The sequence below is a fragment of the Peromyscus californicus genome, unplaced genomic scaffold (genome assembly GCF_007827085.1).
Source record: "Peromyscus californicus insignis strain IS unplaced genomic scaffold, ASM782708v3 Scaffold_19__1_contigs__length_69161282, whole genome shotgun sequence".
Classification (NCBI taxonomy): domain Eukaryota; kingdom Metazoa; phylum Chordata; class Mammalia; order Rodentia; family Cricetidae; genus Peromyscus; species Peromyscus californicus.
The window spans coordinates 68,962,660-68,986,036 of NW_026294491.1; the positions used below are offsets into that span (position 1 = coordinate 68,962,660).

General features: G+C 41.4%; 1 protein-coding gene across 1 annotated transcript; it reads right to left on the reverse strand.

Moving 5' to 3' along the window:
* Positions 1-4,925: 4,925 nt before the first annotated feature.
* On the reverse strand, positions 4,926-21,050 carry Sgo1 (shugoshin 1). The gene is made up of 8 exons (XM_052745637.1): positions 20,864-21,050; positions 19,283-19,430; positions 18,646-18,842; positions 13,656-13,732; positions 11,578-11,621; positions 9,127-9,918; positions 7,112-7,301; positions 4,926-6,937 (listed from the first exon to the last, which is right to left on the reverse strand). Exons 2-8 carry the CDS (start codon positions 19,422-19,424, stop codon positions 6,826-6,828), a joined length of 1,554 nt encoding a protein of 517 aa, XP_052601597.1. The 5' UTR covers positions 19,425-19,430; positions 20,864-21,050; the 3' UTR covers positions 4,926-6,825.
* Positions 21,051-23,377: the final 2,327 nt, after the last annotated feature.

Here is a 23,377-nt window from a genome sequence, read left to right on the forward strand (position 1 = left end):
TAGCTTCTTTGACAGGTATGCTACAGGTGCAAAGTAGGGTCACAGCTGATGCCCTAGGGTTCCCAGGGCAAATCCCTCCTCCTCTGCTACATAGAGGGAGAAGGGACAGGTTAGGTCTGGGAGGTGAAGCCCTGGGGCCTGGAGAAGATCCTGTTGGAACTTCTGGAAAGGATTAGTAACAGGGTGAAGGAGGGGCTCGTGTGGGGAGCCCTGAGCTGCCTCGTATAAGGGGTGAGCAAGGAGAGAAAAAGATGGAACCCAAGACTGTAGGAAGCCAGCTATTCTTAGGAAAGACAGAATCTCCTGTTTAGTAGAGGGGACTTCAAGAGACTTCATTAGGTGCTTTCTATCTACAATAATAGCCTTGTGGGTTGGAGTAATGGTTAGACCCAAATAGGTGACCCGAGGAGTGGACAGCTAAACTTTAGAAGGGGATACCCTATAACCTTAGCTGGATAAGAAATTTAGGAGAGCAGAGGTGTTAGTTTGGCTAACCCATAAGGATGGGCTACAGAGTAAAATGTCATCTACATACTGTATTAGTTTAGAGCCAGGGAGAGACAGAGAAAGCAGGTCAGAGGCCAGAGCTTGACCAAATAGGTGTGGACTGTCCCTGACAGTGGACAAGAGAGTATAAGGGTTAGGCACTATCGATGGAGGGGGACCACTGCAGAATTGATGAGCCGGAGGTCTTGAACCAGGCGATAGGTTCCATTAAACATTTTAACTGCAAGTATGGGGATATTAAAAGGCAAAGAGGTTGGGTGGAGCAGCTTTTTCCTGAGAGGGTCAGAAATGATAGGCTTAGGTCCTCAAAGGCTCTGAAGTGAGAGAGGGTACTGTGCTTGGGTGATATATCTGGTAGGGTCCTGTAACTGGATAGTAATAGGCTGATGGTGCCTAGCAATAGAAGGGTTCTGGGTGTCCCAGACTTTTGGGTCTACCTGAGAGGCTGGCAAGGGAAAGGAACAGTTAGAGTCAGTAGGGTGGGTGGCTAGGAGAAGAAGAGCTGCTGGCAAGTCTGGTGTGAGGCGAATGTGTGGAGCAAATGTGTGGAGCAAATGAAATGGACGCTTCTACCTTAGCTAGAAAATCCCTTCCCATTAGAGGCACAGGGCAGGTTGGCACCACTAAGAATGTGTGTGTGAGAGGGATGCCTCTGAAAATGCAATTAAGTGGTGGGGTCTGATGAGGTAGATAAGGCTGTCCCCCAACCTAGACAATAGGTAAATGAGGAGAAGTAGGGCCCCCAAACTGTCTCAAGACAGAATAGGTAGCTCTGGTGTCCAGAAGGAAGGAGATGGCATGACCAGATATTATTATTTCTATCCTGTGTGAGATGGGAGTGGCCGGGGTGGGACCCAGGCAGTGTCAGTCATCACTGAAATCAAAGCCTAGAAAGTTAGCCGGAGGGTGGTCTTCATCTGGCGTTCCTATGCTGCTAGGTGCATTAGGACAGTCAGCTGACCAGTGACCCTTTTGGCAACATTTTGGGCAAGGCCCTATGGGTGCCCCCCGTGGGGTTGTGGTGCAAGCCCTGGCCCAGTGGCCATCTTTCCTGCACTTGAAACAGGGACCCAGTGGCTTTTGGGGAGCCGTATGGACAGCATGGGCCAGCATCTGGCAGTTTCTTTTTTTGGGCTTTTTCATCTCTTCCATGGTACACCTTAAATGTCACCGCTAACACTTCTGCCTGTGGGGTCAGAGGTCCTTTCTCCAAGTGTTTAAGTTTTGCCCTTATGTCGGGGAAGCTCTGTGAGACAAAGTGGGTCATTAGGAGCTGCCTGCCCTTCGGGCTTTCAGGATCTAGGCTAGTATATTGAAGGAGGGCCTTACTGAGCCATTCTAAGAAATGAGGCAGATTTTTGTCCTTATCTTGAATTATCATTTTTAGTTTTTCATAGTTTACTAGGGAAGCCTTACAGAGGCCTGCCCAGAGACAGGTAATAAACCTATCCCTGGCTAGAGACCTGTCCTGGGTGTTATAATCCCAATGTGGGTCCTGATCAGGAACTGCCTCAGCCCCTAGAGGGTGTGCAGGGTTAGTTTGGTGAACCTCATCTGCATGTGTCCTAGCCTGCTCCCAAACCCGCCTGTGCTCCTCAGGAAGTAGATTATTAGCAAGTATCATATATATGTCATGAAAGTTGAGACTATAAGATTGAGTAATATATTGAAATTGTTTCATAAAGGAAGCAGAATTAGAGGTATAAGAATCCAGTTTCTTTTCTATCTGAGAGAGTTCTGAGAGAGAATGGGACATGGACTTTAACCAGTCCATCCACTCTGGCCATCTCTCGCAAAGAGAGTATGGTTGGTGGGTTTGAATGTCTAGGGGCAGACCCTTTAGCAGTCAGAGAGCGGGTAGCAGGAGGTGTAAAGGTTGGAGCCAGAGCTGGGCCTTTGGAAATGGCTGCTGTTGAAGAGGAGGAAGCCAGAGGAGGAGCCAAAGGGACAGGCGCCCTGGGAGCGGGAGTGGAAGCAGAAGGTCGGATAGGCAGAGGTTCATTTGTACTATCTAGAGCTAGAGGTTTTGGAGTCAGAGAATCCTCAGGTTCAGGTTGCATAGCTAAGAGCATATGAGCAGGAGAGAAAGAGTCCAGAAGGGATGGCTTAGAACTTACATAGAAAAAAATCTACAATGTAGGGCAACTCTTTTTATTTGCCGTTAGCTAGCAGAAGTTAGATAATTCCCATAAAATATCGGGGTCTAAGGTGGCCAATTTTTTGTTATTTTTCTAAGGCATATTTAGGCCATCTCTTAGTACAGAGATGGACAAGCTTAGGAATCTTTACGTAAGGCATTAAGCTGAGAGGTTTTAAAGCTTCCAGAAGACATCCTAGGGGACAGGTGGGACTGATGGGATTGGAAGCCTTATTTCCCATGTCTGCAGCAGAGAGGCAAAAAATAAAAAAATAAAAAAACCAAACGTGATCCCAAGCCAAGGCCCCAGGCGTCCCTAAGTCCAAGGATGGATCTCTACCAGGCACAAACCACCAGACGACTAGTCAGACATAAGGCGGGGGCCTAAGGCATGTGAAGGCAAAGACTCCCCGGGAGTCTGACAGCACTTACTACTTCATCAAGCCAGAAAAATGTGTCGGCCTTACACAGCCTGAAGACACACCCGAAGACAGGGGTCTGACTGTGAGAATTATATCTCAAACTGCAGATGTGGGAGATGGCTAGAAATTTTAGCTTGGGATAGGGACCAACTATAGCCATGGTCAGGGGGTACCCCTAGTCTTAAGAACACTAGTGGGGTGCCAGACATTCAATGGTCATCCCCATGGATCCAGGAGACTGTTTATGCTGGCTGAAAAGTGGGGGACTCACCAAGTCGAAGTAGCCAGTGTTGTGTATAGGATCCCACGGCCAGACAAATGGACAGTGGGCTGTCGTGGACGGAGCAGACTCCTGGGTACAGGTTCCCAGGCACAAAGTGCCCGAGAGTGGCTGTTGTGCATGGCACCAATGATGGTTTCTAGTGGTGCTCTTACCCTGCGAGGAAAAGTCATAAAACACAACAGAATCCACTAACAAGAGTTTTACTAAGACAAGGAGAAAGGGATAGATGTGATCAGGCCTGTGGAAGGACATATGTGAGAAGGGGGCGGGGGGAGCATGGGGCCTGCCTTTTAAGGGCCAGTTTGCACCTGTGCATACAGGCCCACGTGGCTACTCCACGCATGCGCATAGATCATGTGGTCACACCCACGTGGTTATGTGACCATGCAGTCATGGGGCAAGGGTTACGTAGGATGTATGACCCGGAATGACTAGGCGGAAATGACTAAGTGTTCCACAGGGCAGGGCATGCGACCATGGGGGCGTGGTTGGAATTCCTATCATATCTATCTTTGAGACAGAACTGTATTTTGTGGTATAAGCTGGTCCCATAGTTAGATCCTCCTGGTTCATGCTTCTGAATACTAGGATTAAGGCATGAAATGAACCACCAAGACTGGCTCCTTGTGAATGTTTTTTTTTTTTTTTTTTAATATTTATTTTGTATGTGCCAGAGGACAGCTTTGTAGAGTTGGTCCTCTCCTTCTACCATATGGGTTCTATGGATCAAACTTAATCAGTCTTGCTGGCAAGTGCTGTTAGTGAGCCATTTCACTGGCTTGAGTCTAGTAGTCATTGTCTCCATTCCTCTCCTGGTCTCAGTTGGTTATTCATTCATTTACTCATTCACTCATTTATTTTACATTTTCTCCATATTAGTTTTGCTTTTTTGGTGTGGTGTTGGGTATTGAAGCCAAGAGTCTCACACATGCTCTACCACTCTACATCTCTGGCACATACTCTTTATTGATCAATTACTGAACAGGATTTGATACCAAGAGCTAATGAGTGTTGTCATGTAGTTGTAGCACACCTAACGAATCTTCCTTCAAGCCACAACTCTCCATCTTTTCTAGAAACATAAAGCTGGAATATATTTTGTTTCCCTCCATCTATTTGTTACATGTACCTCCTTGCAGAATTGCTCCTTTTCTTTCTTCTTGTTTTTTTTTTTTTTGGTTTTTCGAGACAGAGTTTCTCTGTGTAGCCCTGGCTGTCCTGGAACTTGCTCTGTAGCTGGCCTCAAACTCACAGAAATTCACTTCCCTCTGCTTCCCGAGTGCTGGGATTAAAGGCGTGCACCACCACACCCAGCTCCTCTTAACACCTTTTACACTGTAATAAACGAGGACAGTTAAATGCTAGCTTTTAAGACTATTATTGGAGAAGGAATAGAATACCAAGGAATTCAGAAGTAAGACATTAATGTGAGGCTGGGGTATAAGCTGATGGGTTAGAGGATCATGAAACATCCTGATGAGGAGCCTGGCCTTTACAGAAGGCCCTGGAGAGCTAAAGACTATTAATTGCAGCTGTAATTTTTAAAATAACAAGAAAGTGGCAACCAACTATTTCTCAAAAGAGGCATTAAGTGTGGTTTATTACTAAGATGTTGTACAACAAAAATAACCTTTATCTACCAACATGGTAAGTTTCAAACTATACAGTGCATATCAGATAAAAATGTTGACACAAAACCCTTAACAGCTTATGAATAAACATTACACCAAGAATACAGAAACATGAAAAAGACTGAAAGTCTCATAGCAGTTTTAAGATAAATGACTGGTGCTCACTTTGGCAGCACACATACTAAAATTGGAAAGATAATAGTGACCGGCATGGAGTGTGGATCAAGGTTGACATAAGACACAAAAATCTTTGAAGTAAACATTCAGATGTCTACAGAAGGAAGTAGAAAAATATTTTTTTGGCTTTTTGAGATCATGTAGCACAGCTGGTCTAAAACAGGATCCTCTTGCCTCAGCCTGTATAGTACTGAGATTACAGGTATGCATCATCACACCAGGCTATGGAAAATTTTTTCGAAAAAGGGCCAGGAAATAAATATCTTGGGTTCTGTAGACCAAGTAGCAAAATTTAATCCAAATATTTGTTTTCAACTTTTTAAATACATAAAAACTAAACTTAGCTTGTATAAAACATGGTCCACATGCCAGTTTGCTCAGTGTTGATCAGAATACAGTCTACCTCTGGGTATGCTGCAGTGTAGTAATCACATCCACGTGAGGCCCATTGAGACAAAAATGGACTTTTACTTGTACATCTTCTTAGCTAAAACTGTCACTCTCAAGGTACAATGATATTACAAAGATAAACAGAGTGGTTGTACACTGCTGTGGCTGTGCTCCTATCACACACAGGGCCCTGGGTTCTGTCTTCAGCACTGAAAAAAAAAAGAGTGGCTGGAAAAATAAACCTGTGATGGGAGAGTGGGATGCACATTAGTGACGAGAAGAGCTGCCAGTGTGACTGAAGGGAAATGCAGGAAGTCATGGAGATGTGGGTAACGTCTGAGATGAACACTAGAAGGCCCTTCTGAGAAATTTTAGAAATCTATTGTTTGCAGTGGGATTTATTCCTGGGCCTTGCCCATATGAAGCAAGTGTTCTACTGCTGAGCCCCAAATTGAAATGTCTTGATTTGGGGCCTTATGGCTGCAGGTGGGAAGTCTTGATAAGACAAATCCAATGTGAAGGGAGGGAAAAGTGGACAGGGACAACAGAAGAGAAAACAGCTAAGGCAGGAGTGGTAAAGGAGAAAGAGGAAGATAATCAAGATGACTTGACAGTTAAGAGCAGAAAGAAAACATAATGGCCACCAATATGCATGGCCAGACTTCATTGTTCTTAAAAAATGGACCACTTACAGTGATTTAAGTTTAAGGAAATTTATACACACCCATAGACGTTCAACTTTTTGAACTGGACTATTTACATTTTGTACATAGATCAAAACCAGAAACCCTTACTATTCACACATTTATACTTGTGGACTTCTGACAACATGAAGAGTTAGCCTGAGGTCCATGACATGTTGATTCTGAAGAATGATGTTACACACACTGAGAGTTCACAACAGTTATCTCGTCCCAGAACCAAAACCATCAGTTCTCTTAATCATGATTCCATATATATTTTACCCAAAGAACCTGTATGACAGTAGAATAAGGGATTCTCAGCAACTTATGGTATGTCTTACTGTGATGTCAAGGATTTATGAAAGATTTATATCCTATCTTTACTTCTTGTCAACTCTGTAATTCCCCCTGCTTAAGGAAAAAAGTAAAGAAGCTAGAGAAATTTTAGATGTTGGTAGCAGTTCACACAATTACAAAGTATAGATCCATGGGACATCCTGATAAGGGATGGTTCTGCCCACTGCACACTGTCTCACAGGGTCTATTGGGTAAAAGAGAAGGATCATCCATCTTCAACAGCATCCAACAAAAGGAGTTACTGTGTTTGCTTTGTACTTCTTTTAGGACGTCTCATATCCTTTTTCTGCTTGAAAATAGGAGAATTTAAGAAACACAAGTCTGTGAAAGGGTCCCCTCTTCTTAGTTTCCTGTAGGTAAAAAAGAAATTTTAGGCATGATTATAAATAGATCAGCATTAATTCAGCACATGATTATCCTAAAAATATGCCAATCTTAATCCTCAAATATGATCCATTCATGACTAAAGTCCTTCTTCAGCCCTCCCATAAGAGTTGTTATAGATGAGTCCACACAGTACTTACGAAGCGAGGGTCGGCTCTTTATAGTTTGTGATGGTGGTGCACCTGCGCTTAGGCAGAGGCACTGTTGGGCTGTCTTCATTCCTTTTTGGAGATAGAGAAAGTTTCCTGATTTTCACTACAGGGTGCAGCAGGATATTGGTGACATCCTTTAGGCTACGACCAGGTGACTCTTGATTCTTGAGTGGTATACCTATGATACAGTGTTTATTAAATATGGACCCAAGGGATTAAAAATCACAGAAATAAAACTGTGGTCAATTATGTATTTTAAATACACAAAATACCTTGCACTTCATGATCTATGTTTTAAAAACTTGCTCTTGCCTTTTCTTCCTTTCAAACCAGATAATGTAAAAACTATAGCAGATATAAAGACCTGCTAGCTACAACAGAAATGTTTACTAAAACTTAACCTTTTCCCCCAATAGCTTAGATGTTATGAGTTGGTTTAAAGTATGAAACTGCATTTTAGTCACACTTTAATACTTAGAATCATCAAGGCTCCAGTCTCATTCTTCAACACCAAAGTTGTAATACTGTTGGAGGCCCACTGACCACAAAGGTCCTTCAATTCATTCCATTAAACATACAAGAACTTTCAATCAGTCCGTGAAGATCAGGATATAATGTGTTCCCACTGGTGCTCATGTTACAAAAATCAGATGTCTCCAACACCAGAAACATCTGATCCCTCTATCCCTGAGATCTAGATATCTCTTCCACCATAAACACCTAGGTCCTCTAGCTCTCATCTACATCTATATTGGGAGGCAAGTACCCATGTATAGTGAGAACACAGAAAGACAATCTTCTCCAACAGATTTTTAAGTACAGAGTACTCTCCTGTCACCATAAATATATACAACCATCCAGTATTAATAGTGTAGACTATCTCCAAGCAACAGGATTAGACCAGCTATTATATTCTAGAATGCTTCCCAAACCATAAGTGTTTATAAACTCCTAGGGGAACTTATAAAAATACTCCAATTCTAACTCAAGGGACAGGACAGAACTTGTGATTATGGCTGTTTTCATGCAATGCTGCTGGTAGAAGTCTGGGTTCAAACTATTTCAGTGTTTGTGTTTGTTCTTTTTGAAACATTGTTTTCAAAAGAACAAGAAAAGTGGTAACAAGAGTTCATTTAAGCTCCATGTTACTCAATTTCAATAATTATCAACAGTTTGCCAATCCTGCTCAATTTATTCTATCATTAAAATATTTTTATTTAAAGTAGAGAAAACAGATTTATTAAGAAAAAGAGAAACAGCTACTGAAAGCAGAGGGAATACCCATCATACAGTTTAAAATAGATTCTTGCAAGCTACACTGTCCAGCTGTTCAACTAGGAAATTGATTCATTGTTTCAGGCTTTAATATCCCAAGTTAAGCAAATCAAGCATGCTGACTAAGCTGTTAGAATGTGACAACATTCTGACACTGACAGCATGGAGCTATTGCCACAGGAATCAAACTCCCAAAGGAGTCTTTGTGAATAGGTGCAGGCTGATAACTAACACTGAACCATTTTTGATAAAATAAAAGCAGAGTTTCTGAGCTAAAGTTTTCAGCAAATGAGAAAAGAACTTCTTCCTCTCATAAGCTCACCTTCAACTAGAAAAATAAGCCATGGTTCCTGTTAAATTAAATATATAGCAAGTCCATTAAAATGAGAAGTTTTTTTTTTGTTTTGTTTTTGTTTTCCCATTTTCCAGGTGATCACAAGCGTAAAGAAAATCTTTTAATTGAATCCAACCACAACCTGTCCTCTCCTCATCCTGCTCAAGTCTCCTCTATTGACAGGAATCAGACTCTGAGAAGTAATACTCCTGTAAGAGTCCTATTTGCTTCTAAGTCAGAATAACACAGCCATGTTTCCATTTTCTGCCCCTACTATTTAATCAGTCTATAACTTCCCACACAGAGAACACAGATGGGAAGTATCTAGACGCCCCCCAGAGTAACAGATGGCAGGTACAGTATCTAACAGTACATCAGCATAAGCACTGCTTACCGGTAGTAGTTCTGGTTGGTGTCACCTTCTCTCTATCTTTTTCATCCGTGTACTGGAGTCCTCTTTTAGGCCGAGGCCTGGTGATTCTGTCTGACTCTCTGGTGTGGTCTTGCAAGTGCTTGTAAGGAGGCAGGTAGAGGTCATCAGACTCATCCTCAGAGGCACTCAGTTCGAAAGCACTCTCTTCCAAGTCCCTGCTGTTGATTTCTCCACTGCAGCCATTGCTCATTTTTTGTCGGAAAGGGGAGAGGTGAACACACTCTTCGAGATTAAAATCATAAGCGTCGCTGGAACTAATAGACCCATTCAGTTTTGTGGGGTGTAAAGTCTGCTTATCTTTGCTTTTGTTGCCCTTACACCTCAATGAGGGTTTTGATTTGCATCTCCGGTTGGCTCTTCTTTTTCGTGCACATTTATGCATACTTTTCATTTGTTCAGGTTTAGATGGTAAAATGACTTCTTTTGTTTTAGCATTCTTTTCTGGGCACTTCAGTCTAGGGGATAAGTTAATTTGGTCCTTGTTCCACAGACAAACATTTTGTTCTACATTTTCAAGTTTGTGCAGAGTTACAGTTGGGTCTCTACACCCACTTCTTCTAACTTCCAAAGACTGTCCCACCCAATGACTGGCTTCACAATCCTCCAAAGCAGTGGAACAACTTACATTACTAAAATCTTTCTTTAAGTGGCGACGGAAAGACACAGTTCTAGGTAAGACATCATTAGTAGACTCGACTTTACCTGAATCAAAATCACTCCCCAGTGTGTCTGGAGAAACAGTAGGACTTGGTTCTGAACATTTAAGAAACAAATTAGGGAAAAAGTGTTATGCTTCAGAAATTTGCATTCCAAGAACATTAGAAGTTACAGTAGTTATTCAGTAGTTTCCCTATATTTACTATAAGTAAATAAAAACATAGAAACATATTGAGAAAGCTCAATAACACCATCTATTTACTCATCATTGAATAACCAACAGCTTATATCAGCATTTGAAAATACTGTGGGAATGAAAATAGCTCATACTTGGGAGGCAGATGCAAGAGGATCAAGCAAGGTCCAGCATGTGGCACATAGCTGTAGGACTGCCTGGGCCACGGAATGAGACACTGTCTCAGAATAACACAAGAACTTAAGTCAGGTGTCAGCCTTTAATCCCAGCACTCAGAAGGCAGAGGATCTCTGAGTTCAAAGCCAGGTCTACATATATGAGACCTTGTCTCAAAAAAACAAAACAACCCTCCCCAACATAAGCAAATACATACTCATTATGTATATAAGAGGGGTTTTATGTGCCTCTGGTTCAAATGTTTAAAGAAAAAGGAATAGTCTCTCTGTTTAATCTGTGAGCACAGAGAAGAAGAGAACTTCAAATTCTGAAGTGAGAAAATATACCATGAAAATATAAGTTAAATTATTTTTTGAAAGTGACTAAGATTTGGATAATTGCTAAGTAGGCCTTTCAGATAAATATCATCTGTATTTATAGGAACAGCAGGGGTTTCACCTGGTTTTGCTAACTCAAATTCCATCCATTTTGTGAAGCTTAGTACAAAGTAGTACGGTCCTGGGTGTCAAAGTTCCCTCTCAATCACTTCTGGTAAGATGCTTTACTTTCTCTGAGGCTACAGAAAATGGATTACATTCCTAGGCTACAACAGGGTTAACTAAGACAATCTATGTAAAATGCTACAGCATATAGCAGTTGACTGCAACTACAGATACAACCAAAATTTCTCCTTGTAGTCTTGGCACAATGAATAGGTATGTTGCTATTGTTTTTCCTGACAGGGTCTCAACTATGTACTCTGATGGCCTTGAACTCTTGACTCCACTGCCTCACTGTGCTGGCTAGTTTTATGTCATCTTGACACACAAGCTAGAGTCAGCTGAGAGGAGAGAACCTCAACTGAAAAATGCCTCCATGAGATCATGCTGTAAGCATGTAGGGCATTTTCTTAATTAGTGCTTGATGTGAGAGGGCCCAACTATTGTGTGTGTGGCCATCCTGGGCTGGTGGTCCTGGGTTCAATAAGAAAGCAGGCTGAGCAAGCTATGAGGAGCAAGCCAGTAAGCAGCATTCCTCCATGACCTCTGCATTAGCTCCTGCCCTGTTTGAGTTCCTGACCTGTGTTTGATGATGAACTGTTACATGGAACTGTGAATGAAATAAACCCTTTCCTCCCCAAACTGCTTTTGGTTATGGTGTTTCATCACAGTAATAGTAACCCTAACTAGGACACTCATCCTCCTGAGTGCTGGGAATACAGGTATAAGCTACCACTCATGCTTTGGATGGATTATTTTAATCCTCTATCAGTCTACGTAAAGTAAAGTTACTCTGAGCAGAAAAACAGGCAGACTTGAAAATTAAAAAGGAAGAAAATAAAAGATTTCATTAGGTTACTTATTCACAATGATCAATATTTTTAGATTTTCTACCCAACTTACCTTTGGTTTGGAATAGCCAGTCATTTTCTTCAAGAGCAATTTGCCTTAAAGAATAACAATGGAAAACAGAAATCTTAGCAATTACGTAAAAAGAAAACCCCAAATTCAATATTTTCCCAGGCTATAAGCTTGTTATATCATTTCACAATTCCAGTCCAAATCCACATACTTTGTTCCTTATCTCAGAAAACCAAATGCTGTTTACATGAGGTCTGGTCTTTAGTCTAACCTCACATCACAGAAGGAACAGTCAATCCAAACTGCCTCAAAATTTTTAAGAATGAAGTTTGGTCACTCAGCTCTTCAGGACCTGACATCACTAGGGGGGCTATCATTTGGTGGTGATCCATGCTTTAATGGTATCAACTATAGATTCTCCTGCTCCCTTTGTTTTCTTTAAAACTTGCATTCTTTTCTTGCTTCATTAACAAAGTTTTCTTCCACTCAAAACCTGTTATTGACAATTTGCAATTTTTATCTTTGTAAAAGTTTTCCACTTTTTTTTGTTTTTTTTCGAGACAGGGTTTCTTGGTGAAGCAGTCCTATCTGTCCTCTCGAACTCACAGAGATCCGCCTGGCTCTGCCTCCCAAGTGCTGGGATTAAAGGTGTGTGCCACCGACATCCGGCAAAAGTTTTCCACTTTATGTTATAAAAAATAAAATATAGGTGTGGTAATAGAGTAGAGGGAGCTATTATTTTGAACTTTAATAAAAATCTGATTACCTCACCTCATCTAACTTCATTTGTCAGATCTTAAAATCCAACCGTTTTAAAACTACTGAAGTTTAATAGTGACCTGAGGGACTAGAAAGTTAAAAGTATTTATGGCTCCTTCTGTAAGAAAGGGACAGACGTGAGAGGACTACAAAGCACTGTCTATGGCAGTCAGTCCACTCTTAAGGCTAACTGCCAAGATCTGGAAGCATTGTTTGTCCTCACAGCTGGGGGAGGAGTGGCTCCTGGCACAGTGGTGCAGGCCAAGAGGCCAAGAACACTGCAACATCATTGCACATGGCAGTCGCAACTCAGTACCAGTACTGCCAAGGCTGAGATCTAGGCAGAGTGAAACCATTTTCTGTAGCCTTTCTAGTTTTTTGTTTTTTTCACAAGCCAAGGCTTAGCCATGTAGCCCAGGCCATCTTTGAATGATTCTTCTCCCACATCCGCCTCCTAAGTTTTGGATCTATAGCTATATATGTGAAGTCAAACTCACTAAATGGTGTAATTAAGAGCTGGATAGTTCATGCTGGCAAAGAGAAAATCAATTTTCTCCAATGAAGTTTCACTGGGTATATCAACTACACTCAAAGTCAGGCCCCATGCTCAGGAGTAGTTGGCCAACACAAACAGACTCAGTGGTATTTCTGTAGACTTCTTATTTTGCTTTGTTTGGGCATTTTTTTGTCTTATTGGTCTTTTGACTGTTCTGATTTTTATTTTTGCATTTCTTGTTTTTTTTTTCCTCTCTTGAGAGAATGAACATAACGTTGATTGAGAGGGAGGACCGAGGAGTTGGGGGAGGGGTAAATGATCAAAATATATTGCATGAAAAAAATTTTAATGAAAAAGAGCTGGGTATTTTGGTATATATAATTAAATCCCAATAGTTCATGAAAGAACTTAAAACATACATAATCAAAGAGAAGGGAAAGAGGGCATCTGGATCAGAACTGATCAATCAAACAGAGGTATTAAAATGTGATAGTTCACACCCCCCTCTCCTGATAAATTAGACAGATTTTAGGCCTGGAAAAAATATTAGTTTTAATAGTGACTCCTTACCAGAATGAAATCATGACATTAAAAAATAAATGAATAAATAAATAAATAAATAAAACAAACAAACCCGACTGAAAGAAAACAGTTAAAATCCTTGGTGAGTTTCTCTTAGTCATTAAAGCAACTAAACAGTAGAAAAAGAAAGTTCTAATGTTCCACATACAACAGTATTTTAATATTAAATTCTCTTACGTATACTCCCAGTAGAAAAAGCCTCAGACTGTAAACACAAATGATGTCAATTTCCTTTTACAAATGGATCAGTAGTAATAAAAATAATAATGAACTTGGCACTAACTGTAAGGTCTTCACAGACAAGTCCCCGATGGTGTTGTCACTACTGGAGACCACTTCTGAGGGACATCCTTTCTGGTTCTGTTAATATATTAAATCAAAAGAAAACGCTATTATAATCATTTACTGTTATGAAGTATGTATATGCATTCTGCATTATGAATGTATTGCTTAATAAACATATATGCCTGCGACAATAATATACACTTGCTGACAGTCTACAGCACTGCCATGCAGTTTCAGGAGCTAGGATTCCAGGAGCTGAAACATCACACACTGCCACTGCCCTCTTATAGCTTACATTCTAGTCTATATCACATATATATTGCCTCTTAAAACTTATATTCTAGTGTACATCATATACTTCCTTCTAAGAGGTTATATTCTAGTATACATCCCACTCTGCCTCTTAAAGCTTACATTCTAGTGTATAGAAAGAAATTTTAAAAAGGGTCTAGGAAGATAGCTCACAGGTAAGATCCCTTGCCATGCAAGCCTCAATCTCCCCTGCATCTGTGGAACCCATGGTGGAAGGAAAGAATCAGCACCTGAAAGCTGTCCTCAATCTTTACATGCACACTGTGGTAGCACATGTGCCCCTCCTCCCAATAAAGAGAGAGACATGTGTCTGATTTCCACACAATTAAAAGTGCTATGAAGGCGATCAGAGTGAATCGAGAGCAACTAAGCTGGAGAGCTCTATTACACAGTGACTCTGACCTGAAATATAAGAACTAATCAGCTTTGAGCAGGAGGAAGAAAAAGCAGTGTAAACAGCAAATACAACAGGAAAAGGAAACAGGAAAAGTCATAGCTGTGTTTAAGAGAATAGGCCAATATAGTTGAAACACAGGAATTGAGAGCGCAGGAGGTGTGCATACACTAGCCAGCTAGCAAAGAGCCTTGAGAGCTATGACTGTGATGGAAACATTAGTCTAAGTGTGATGGAAACTCACTTAAATATTAAGTAAGGGAGTAAAAAGATCAGTCTGGCCAACACGAAGCATGGCTTGAGAGGGATCTAAAGTGGAAAAAGTTAGGAGGTCATCATAGCAAATGAAGATATGAAACTAGGTAGGACAGGGGCTGTGGCTGTGATGGTAAAGCCTGTGGGGTGGCCCCATTACTAAAACATGCATAATCCAAGGAGTCTATGGTATATACAGAGTTAAGCAACCTGCCATGGAGTTTCTGTCAAGGGTTCCATCATTCTTAACATTTAGCAGATGAGAACACTTGGAAAAAAAATTCCAACCATGTGCAAGGATTGAAGATGGGGGAGATAACAGAGTAGGTTTGGCTGGAATGAATGAGTGAGCAGGCTACTTTACTGAGATGAGTAGCAGTTAACTGGAGAAAGATCTGGGCACAGCAGTGTATTTATCTCAGCACTCTGGTGCTGAAGCAGGAGGAAAATCAATGAGAGGCTAGCCAGGTTTCAGACTGAGTTCTGGGCTAGCTTGGGCTATATAGAGACCATGACCCAAACCACAACAAAAATAAATAAGTAAATAAATAGAAAAAGAATTATGGAAGAAGGCAGACGTACACAATATGCTTGAGAATTGGAAAGTGATGAGTTGTGCTTTGTATAAAGTCTGTTTGAGATGCTTTCTAAAATCAAGTAGTAGCTCTGAGAGTGTATATTTGCATCTTTGTTTAAGCTTTGATATACAAATTTGCAAGTCACCAGAAGACAATTATATAACCATAGGGGGATTTCACGTCTGTCTAGGGCAACTGGTATTCACCAATAAAGAAGCTGCCAACACAGGAGACTAATATGGAACAGCAAGGAAGTAGGAAGAAAACTTAGGGTGGGTATGATGGCAAGAAAATTAAGAGACCAATGTTTTCAAGTAAAGAGACTTTTCTTGCATATCACTGCAAAGTTAAGAAACAAGGGCAAGCTGGGTAGTGGTGGCACACGCTTTTAATCCCAGCATTCGGGAGGCAGAGGTAGGCAGATTTCTGAGTTCAAGGCCACACTGGTCTACAGAGTGAGTTCCAGGACAGGCTCCAAAAATACAGAGAAACCCTGTCTCAAAATCAAACAAAACAAGGGCAAACCAAACCTGGCAGCATGCAAGAATAGAGAATGGTAAGGACAGAAGCTATGTAAATAGTTTAAATGAGACAGGGTTTTACTATACAAACCAGGCTGGCCTTGAACTCACATAGATAGAGGGATTAAAGGTGTGAACACTACATCTGGCTTTTTTTTTTCTTTCTCTCTTTTTTTTTTTTTTTTTTTAAGTTGTGTTGTGAGGGGGAAACAAAGGGATGGAAACCTGACCAGGAGTGGTTTCACCTTAAAAGCAAAAGATAACTACAGACACTGTACAGTTAGCTGTACTAATCCAATAGAGAGACAGGGAGGAAAACAGATACTGAGGATCCACATTCACATGAAGGTGAGATGAGATATGATGCTGAGGGGCGGGGTAGGGGGGTGGGGGGGAGAGCTTTTAACCAGAGCAGGAGAAAATAGGGAAAGTACAAGCACACAGAGCAGGTTTGCACGTTTCTGTTAGAAAAGTGAGTCGCAGATGGAACACTAAGAAGAAGAGTTCCTCATCAAATTTAATTGACTTTTGAATTTAATGAACACATACTGGTTTTATTTTTATTTTACATTTTTTATTTATTCCATATGTGTATGTATCTGTTGAATGTATACACATGTGGCCAGAAAGGGCAACAGATCACTTCCAGCTGGAGTTTCAGGCGTTTGTGGAACATCCGGCTTGTGTGGGGAGGGATCCTAACTCAACATACATTGATTTAATAACAAACAGGATAAAAGTGCTGATGGAAATGAGCTCTTATGAAAGAAAGTTTTCAATTTGATATCAAATAGCTAACTTTGAAAGTAGTAACATTATTCAAGAGAAAAGAGAAAAGAATATTTAGTTGTATAGTAGCAATATAATTGAAAAGATTAATTATAGGGCTAGAGAGAGCTCAGTGGCTAGGAGCCAAGCACTCACTGCTTGGTCTGCAGCCCCTATATTGGTTGGCTCATAACTGCCTGATCTGAAGCCTCTGAGCTCTATGGGTACCTGCCTTCATGTGTATACCCCCCCCCTCCACATACATAATTAAAAATAAATCTTAAAAATATAAGGATTTGCCGAGCAGTGGAGGCGCATGCCTTTAATTCCAGCACTCAGGAGGCAGAGGCAGGTGGATCTCTGTGAGTTCAAGGCCAGCCTGATCTACAGAGCAAGATCCAGACAGGCACCAAAACTACACAGAGAAACCCTGTCTTGGAGGAAAAAAAAGAAAAAGATTATGAAACACAGGAACTACTAGAAAATGTTAGTGAGCAAGTTATGTGGGTCCCAATGATTGGACTCAGTTAGCCAAGCTTTCATCAACAAGTGACTAACATCTTCACCCAGTGTCTCTGGCTCCAAATCTTCACTTTTTTTTTTCAAAATTAATTTTGCAGCATTGGGGATGAATGAACTCAGGACCTTATGCATTCTAGACAAGTGTTCTTCCCTTAAGCTACAGACCCAGCCAAGAAAAACTTCATGGTTTTTTTTGTTCTGTTTTTTTGAGACAGGGTTTCTCTGTGTAGCTTTGCGCCTTTCCTGGAACTCACTCTGTAGTCCAGGCTGGCCTCAAACTCACAAAGATCTGCCTGCTTCTGCCTCCCAAGTGCTGGGATTAAAGGTATGCGCCACCACCACCTGGCAAGAAAACCTTCTTATACTAAAACATCTTTTTTTTTTTTTAAACTAAAACATCTTAAGCTGAGCATGGAGGCCCACACATTTAACCCTAGCACTTGTACAGCTGAGGCAAGTATATCTCTGTGAGTTTGGGGCCAGGCTAGTCTACACAGGGAGTTCGAGGCCAGCCTGGTCTACTTATCATGACCTTGTCACAAACAAACAAACATACAAACAAACAAATGAAAAAGCACTTTAAGCTCTCCACTACTGAGAAATCAACCTTGAACAATGAAAAACAAGTATAGAGTGGTTCAGAACAAGTGATACACATAGATAATATGACAGAAAAAAAAAACAAACGGCTTTCTTTTATGCTAAGAACATATCAGTAACTAGTAACAACATACTTAACTTAAAAGCATTGATAGTAGGCATTAAAGGGCCTACAATAATAGAATTTTCTCCCTACTGTTTGGGGTTTATGCCACTGAGTAACCACTAAATATTAGTTCTTGTAATTTCAGCAAAAACTCTGGAAAGTAGGGGGCTGGAGATCTGGCTCAGCAGTAAGAGTGTGTGGTGCTCTTTGGAAGAACCCAGGTCTGGTTCCCAGCACCCATTTCAAGGGGCCTAAAACTACCTATAACTATGGCTCTAAGAGGATCTAACGCCTCTGGCCTCTATGTGCATCCACACTAACATACATATGCCCAGATACACACAGACACATATGATTAAAAACAAAAAGAATTGTTATTTAAAAACACTGGAAAACATCAGGGAGATTCAGATGCCAATAGGCAGCCTCTAGTAAAGTGACGGAATAAGAGGGAAAAGGATTTAAAATGTTGAAGGAAAACAATCTTTAAAATGTAATCTAAATGTTAAAAATCTCTTTCAGAGATAAGGACTCACTGTATAGCTCAGATCAGTCTTTAACTTTGAGTCTTTCTGACTTAGCATTCGGAATTCTGGAATCACAAGATCACAGGTGTGCACGACACCCAGGAAGAAATACACCTGCTAGAAAGGCAATTATTTTTCTACACGGTCTACTATGTACATATTATATGTGAGGGTACACATATGTATGTCACATGTCTATATAACACCTGCAAGTTGTCCTTTAAACTTCTCTCTCTCACACACATACACACACACACACACACCTGAATAAATAAATGTAATAAATTATTTTTTAAAAAGTGATTCTCCAAAGAGAACTTAGAATACTTTCCATATCTAAAATAAAGTCATAAAGCTGCACTTCATACAGCAAAACTGCATAGAAAAGTTTTGTAATGAACATACCTGATCAGTTTCTTCACTTTGTTGGGAAGTTAGCTTCTGTTTCACAGTATATAGCTGACATGCAAGGTAATAACATTCTCTTCTCAGCTGTAGGATGATATCTTGGGCTTCTCTCACTTTGGATTTTTCATTTTCCAAAGCCAAAACTAACAACCTGTTGTTATCTTGGTAATTTTTCAGCAGTGTAGAAGTGTTAGCTATAAGATAAAAATTTCAATTAAACCTAGAAGGTAAAATGGGCTAGAGAGATAGATGGCTCAATGGATAGGCGTGCTTGCTAAGCAACCAATGAGGCTCAGAGTTCAAATCCCCAGAGCCCATATAAAGAGCCAGGTGTGGCCATGCACACAGGTAACCATATCACTGTGTGTGGGGGCAGAAAGGAAGGTAAGGCGTTGGAGGGTGTGGAGACAGGAGGATCTCTGGGGCTTGACTGGCTGCCAGTCTAGTTCCTGGTTCAGTAACAGACCCTTTGCAGGGGAACAGAACAGAGAGTAATAGCAGGGCTCATCCAGCAACACCCCTGTTCCCTCACCCCCCCCCCCACACACACAGAAGAATGCACACTACACATACAAATGCCACACTAACACACAAAATAAGAATGCTATAAAAAGACATCACAGAAATCTCTTACTGGGTACTTGGCATGGTGCAACAATAAAGGACTTGCGTTTGCCAATCTCTGCCAAGTTTTTATTCCTTTTCTCTTTCATTCGCTTCTTAATGTCTTCAAGACTATCTTGAAAGGATTTTTTCTGACACCTTTCCTTAACCATCTTTGTCTATGAATTAAAAAAAAAATTAACATTTCTCAGATATTTTCAAATATAAAATTTAGAAATGAAAACACAGGCTGTTCAAAAAAAGAAGGAATTAAGTAAAGACTAAATTGTAAACTCTTACTTCAAAAAAGGCAATTTTGATTTTTTAGCTTTAAAATATTATTAATAGTCAGGTGGTGTGGCATAATCCAAGCTGCTAAGGCTAAGGCAGTCAGATCATAAATTCATGCTTGGGTTACATAGTAAAACTCATTTCAAAAACAAATCAACAAAAATAAAAATAGACGTTAGAATCAAGCCCATCATAAGAAAAAAATCCTATAAAATGTCATTCATGTTTCTGACATGATCTTATCTTCTGCCATTTCATAGGAAAGTAGTAAATGATTCCAGAAAATGTTAACTATTCACTTTCTAGTAAATCCTCATTGGAGGTGTACAATGTTCTATGGGAACTGCTTATTATTATTCTGGGGCAGGGTATTGCTATGTAACCCAGACTGGTTTTGAACTTAAGAGCTCTGATGTTCTCAGCCTCCTGAGTATCTGGGACATGTGTAAGCCACACACTTGGTGTACTTTTCTTATAATGTTTATGGCAAACCTTTAGTGTTTAGGATTACAGTATTAGTTAAGAAGCAATTATATGTATACCTGGGTTTCTGTTTGGCATCTTTTCTCTAATTATTAATTCAGGGCAGAGAAAGCATGTACTCATATTAAAACATCAATGTGCTTCAAGCAAAACAGACATGCTTCAGCATGGTAGGCTACTTTTCGTTAAGTTTGTATCCTAGACTACAACTTCCAGATCTCACAACTGCAAACTGTTGCCACCTACAGTGTGTACACATAATTTTCACCACAATGGACTATCTTCATTCATCTCTTAGTTAAGTGTTTTCTTGAGTATTTTCTCCAGGACTTATTTTCCTCCATGCATATCTGGGGCTTTAAATACGTACTGTAGATCTCATCTTAACACTTTATTTCTACCAATTTATGTACGACAGATTGAAGGGAGAGTGCAACTACTTTTTTAAAGTACGAATGGGTTGCGTAAGACAGCCAGGCTATCACTACCAAGTTTTTAAAATTTGCATGGGAGATGTCAGAGTGCAAGACAGACTGAATAACTGTTGGAGTCAAAGTAGATTAAAGCTTGTGTGCGTGCGCGCGCGCGCTCAGGGAATTAAACCAGGAGCTTGTGCATGCTAGGCAAAATTCTGTCAGCGAGCCACATCACCAGCTCCTATTAGATACTTTAAAAACAAAGCCCTATCTAAAGTTTTCTACCATAACTAAGCAAACTAAAGTCGTACAAGATGTGTGCTAGAGCAAAAGCCCTGCCTACTGCGGGCTGCGCACTCCCTCGAGCCGAAGGCCTCTTCCCGTCGGTACCCCCGGCGCTCACCACCCGTCTCTCACCGTACCTTGGCCGCTCAAGTCCCGGCGAGCTTGTTCGGCCTCCCGCTTGGCCAAGCAGGCTACAACCACCGCGGCCACATTTGAAATCCTTCGTTGCGATCGTCTATTGGCTGGCCGGAGGCCGTCACGCGATCCGCCTCTCCGGGAAACACAGCGTCCCGCCCCTGAGCGGTATCATGTGACGTGCCTGCGCGCGCAGCTTTGGCTGGGGTTGGGTGGGGCGGAGGGGAAGGGGTGGGGCCACGCTGGCCTTGAGGCCTTTGCTCCGCGCGAGCTGTCGAGAGGCGGAGTCACCCGGAGCTTTGAGGTTCGATCTTGGAAGCGTTCATAACTTCCGATTTTAGGCCAGGGTGTTGACGCAGATCTGAGAGCCCAGCCCTGTGGAGACTGCGCAGGAGAATGACGACTTCGAAGCAAACCTGAATTGGAGGGCTAAAGACTAAAACAGACCCCGGTATAGCTTGTCGGTGCGCCCCGGCCCTCGCCGCTCTCGTGCTCGGGGGCGCCCCCTTGTGGCAAACGTCCAGCCAGCATGCCGCACACCAGTTCAGGGCAGATGTGAGAGATGGGCTGCCTGGGGAAAATGCAGGAGAGTTCTGCAAATTGATTCAAGGAAGAAACTCCAAGTGACAGCCTGATCCCGTCCCAAACATTTACTGAGGAGATTTACAACCGACTGCAGCCTACCCCCAGGACAGACATTAAAGTGCAGCAGCATTGACTGGGGCAGAGGATTGAGTTTACATAAGAAGTTAAGGAATGTTGGTTCAGGGCCAGGATCGGTTTTTAAAAGGGCTTTCTGGAGAACAATCTAAATGTCTTTATAAGTTCCTGAGAATAGTTAAGGAATTAGGTTTAGGCATGCTGGGAAAAGTGCAGCATGGCCACACATCAGTAGATGTAGTATGTTATTCTTGATCAGGAGACACAAAGAAATTGGGAGGGAGGAGGAATGTGGCAGCAGGGAACCCCACAGCAAGAAATTTAAAGCCTCAACAGTTAATCTGCTTCATAAGTCATATCCTTATTAGTAACCAAACAGAACTCTAGTTAAACCAAGAAGAGCCATCATAATTCTGAACAAAGTACCGGAGGCTTCAATTAAAACCAGTAATGTGAATAATTAGCATTGACATGTGGTCGCATTCATCTGTCATATCACTTCTCAGTTCCCTGCTGAAATGATAGGAAATGTAGCACCAACTGTGAATCTATGCCCTTTGAAGGTGTTTAAATCTACCCAGCCATTTTCCGACTGTCAGCAAACTTAGAAGTTCTGATGTCACAGGAAGTTACCAGGATGTCTGAAACACATTAGAGCTGAACTTGGCCTGATAATGACTGGCGCATGGGAGGCAATAAGCAAGCAAGTATTGAGGGATTGAGATGAAGGAAATAAACAGTTTCGAAGTTCACTTGTGATAAACAGAAGATGATTATGCAGGTACTCTTAGTGTAGGACATCTTGATCTGTCAGAATCACCTAGGGAGCACATACCTGGAATATTAGCTTAGGAGATTCTAATTCACCTTTTCTGCTGTTTCAGGTAGCTGTTGGTGCTGGTGATCTAACACTGGGCCTTGAGTATGTGAGGCAAGCACTCCACTATTGTTTGATGTTGGGTCATGGGTGCCATAGCAGAGAGAGCTCACCAAGATGCTAAGCCTTCATTTACTAAAGGAGCAGAGGGGTACAGCCTTCTTGGAAAAGGCTGACACCTGGTTAGCTCACTCTAGTAACTTTATTCAAACAATTACAAGCTTAATTGGGGCTGGGAAAGTTTCTAGTTACCAAAGTCATCTTGCTCTTGCTGCCCATGAGAGAAGACAATCCACACAAATCTCAGTCCTTTTTGATTATGGCTTGCCAGGTCTGCCAGGAGTGTCTTAGGGCCAAGGTCAGTGCAGCTGCAAGGTCTTACGTAGCACCAAGTGCAGACCTCCAGAGAAATGATTCTTCAAGGTTTAAACAGTCTCAGAACAATTTCTCAGCCTCTACTGGTTAACCAAAACATAGCAAAGGCTTAGCTGAAACATTGCTCTCAAAGCCACACACACACACACACACACACACACACACACACACACACACACACACACATTTTACTTAAAGCCAGACATAAAGGTTTTCCTAAGCCCATAACTATTAATCTATGTATTACCACATGTATTACCACCATGGATCTACATCCTTAGCCAAGGTATCTGGTGTTTTCAAATAGGTAATTCTGATGAAGGGTGTCCATTGACTACTGTTTAGGCAAAGCTAAAAATCAGGAACTAGCAACTTCAGGGACAAGGGCTTATCTAACTTTTTTATAGTAATTAACTTTATCTTGGTCTCAGGGCTTTGTGGATAAGCACCCTATGACTAGTTTATGTATGCAGCTCTTGTTTGTTTGTTTCCTTTTCTGATACTAGCGATTGAGCCTAGAGCTTCACACAAACTGGGTGGGCACTCTATCATTGAACTATGTCCCCAACTAAACTAATACGTTGTGTAAACTGCTTCATTACTG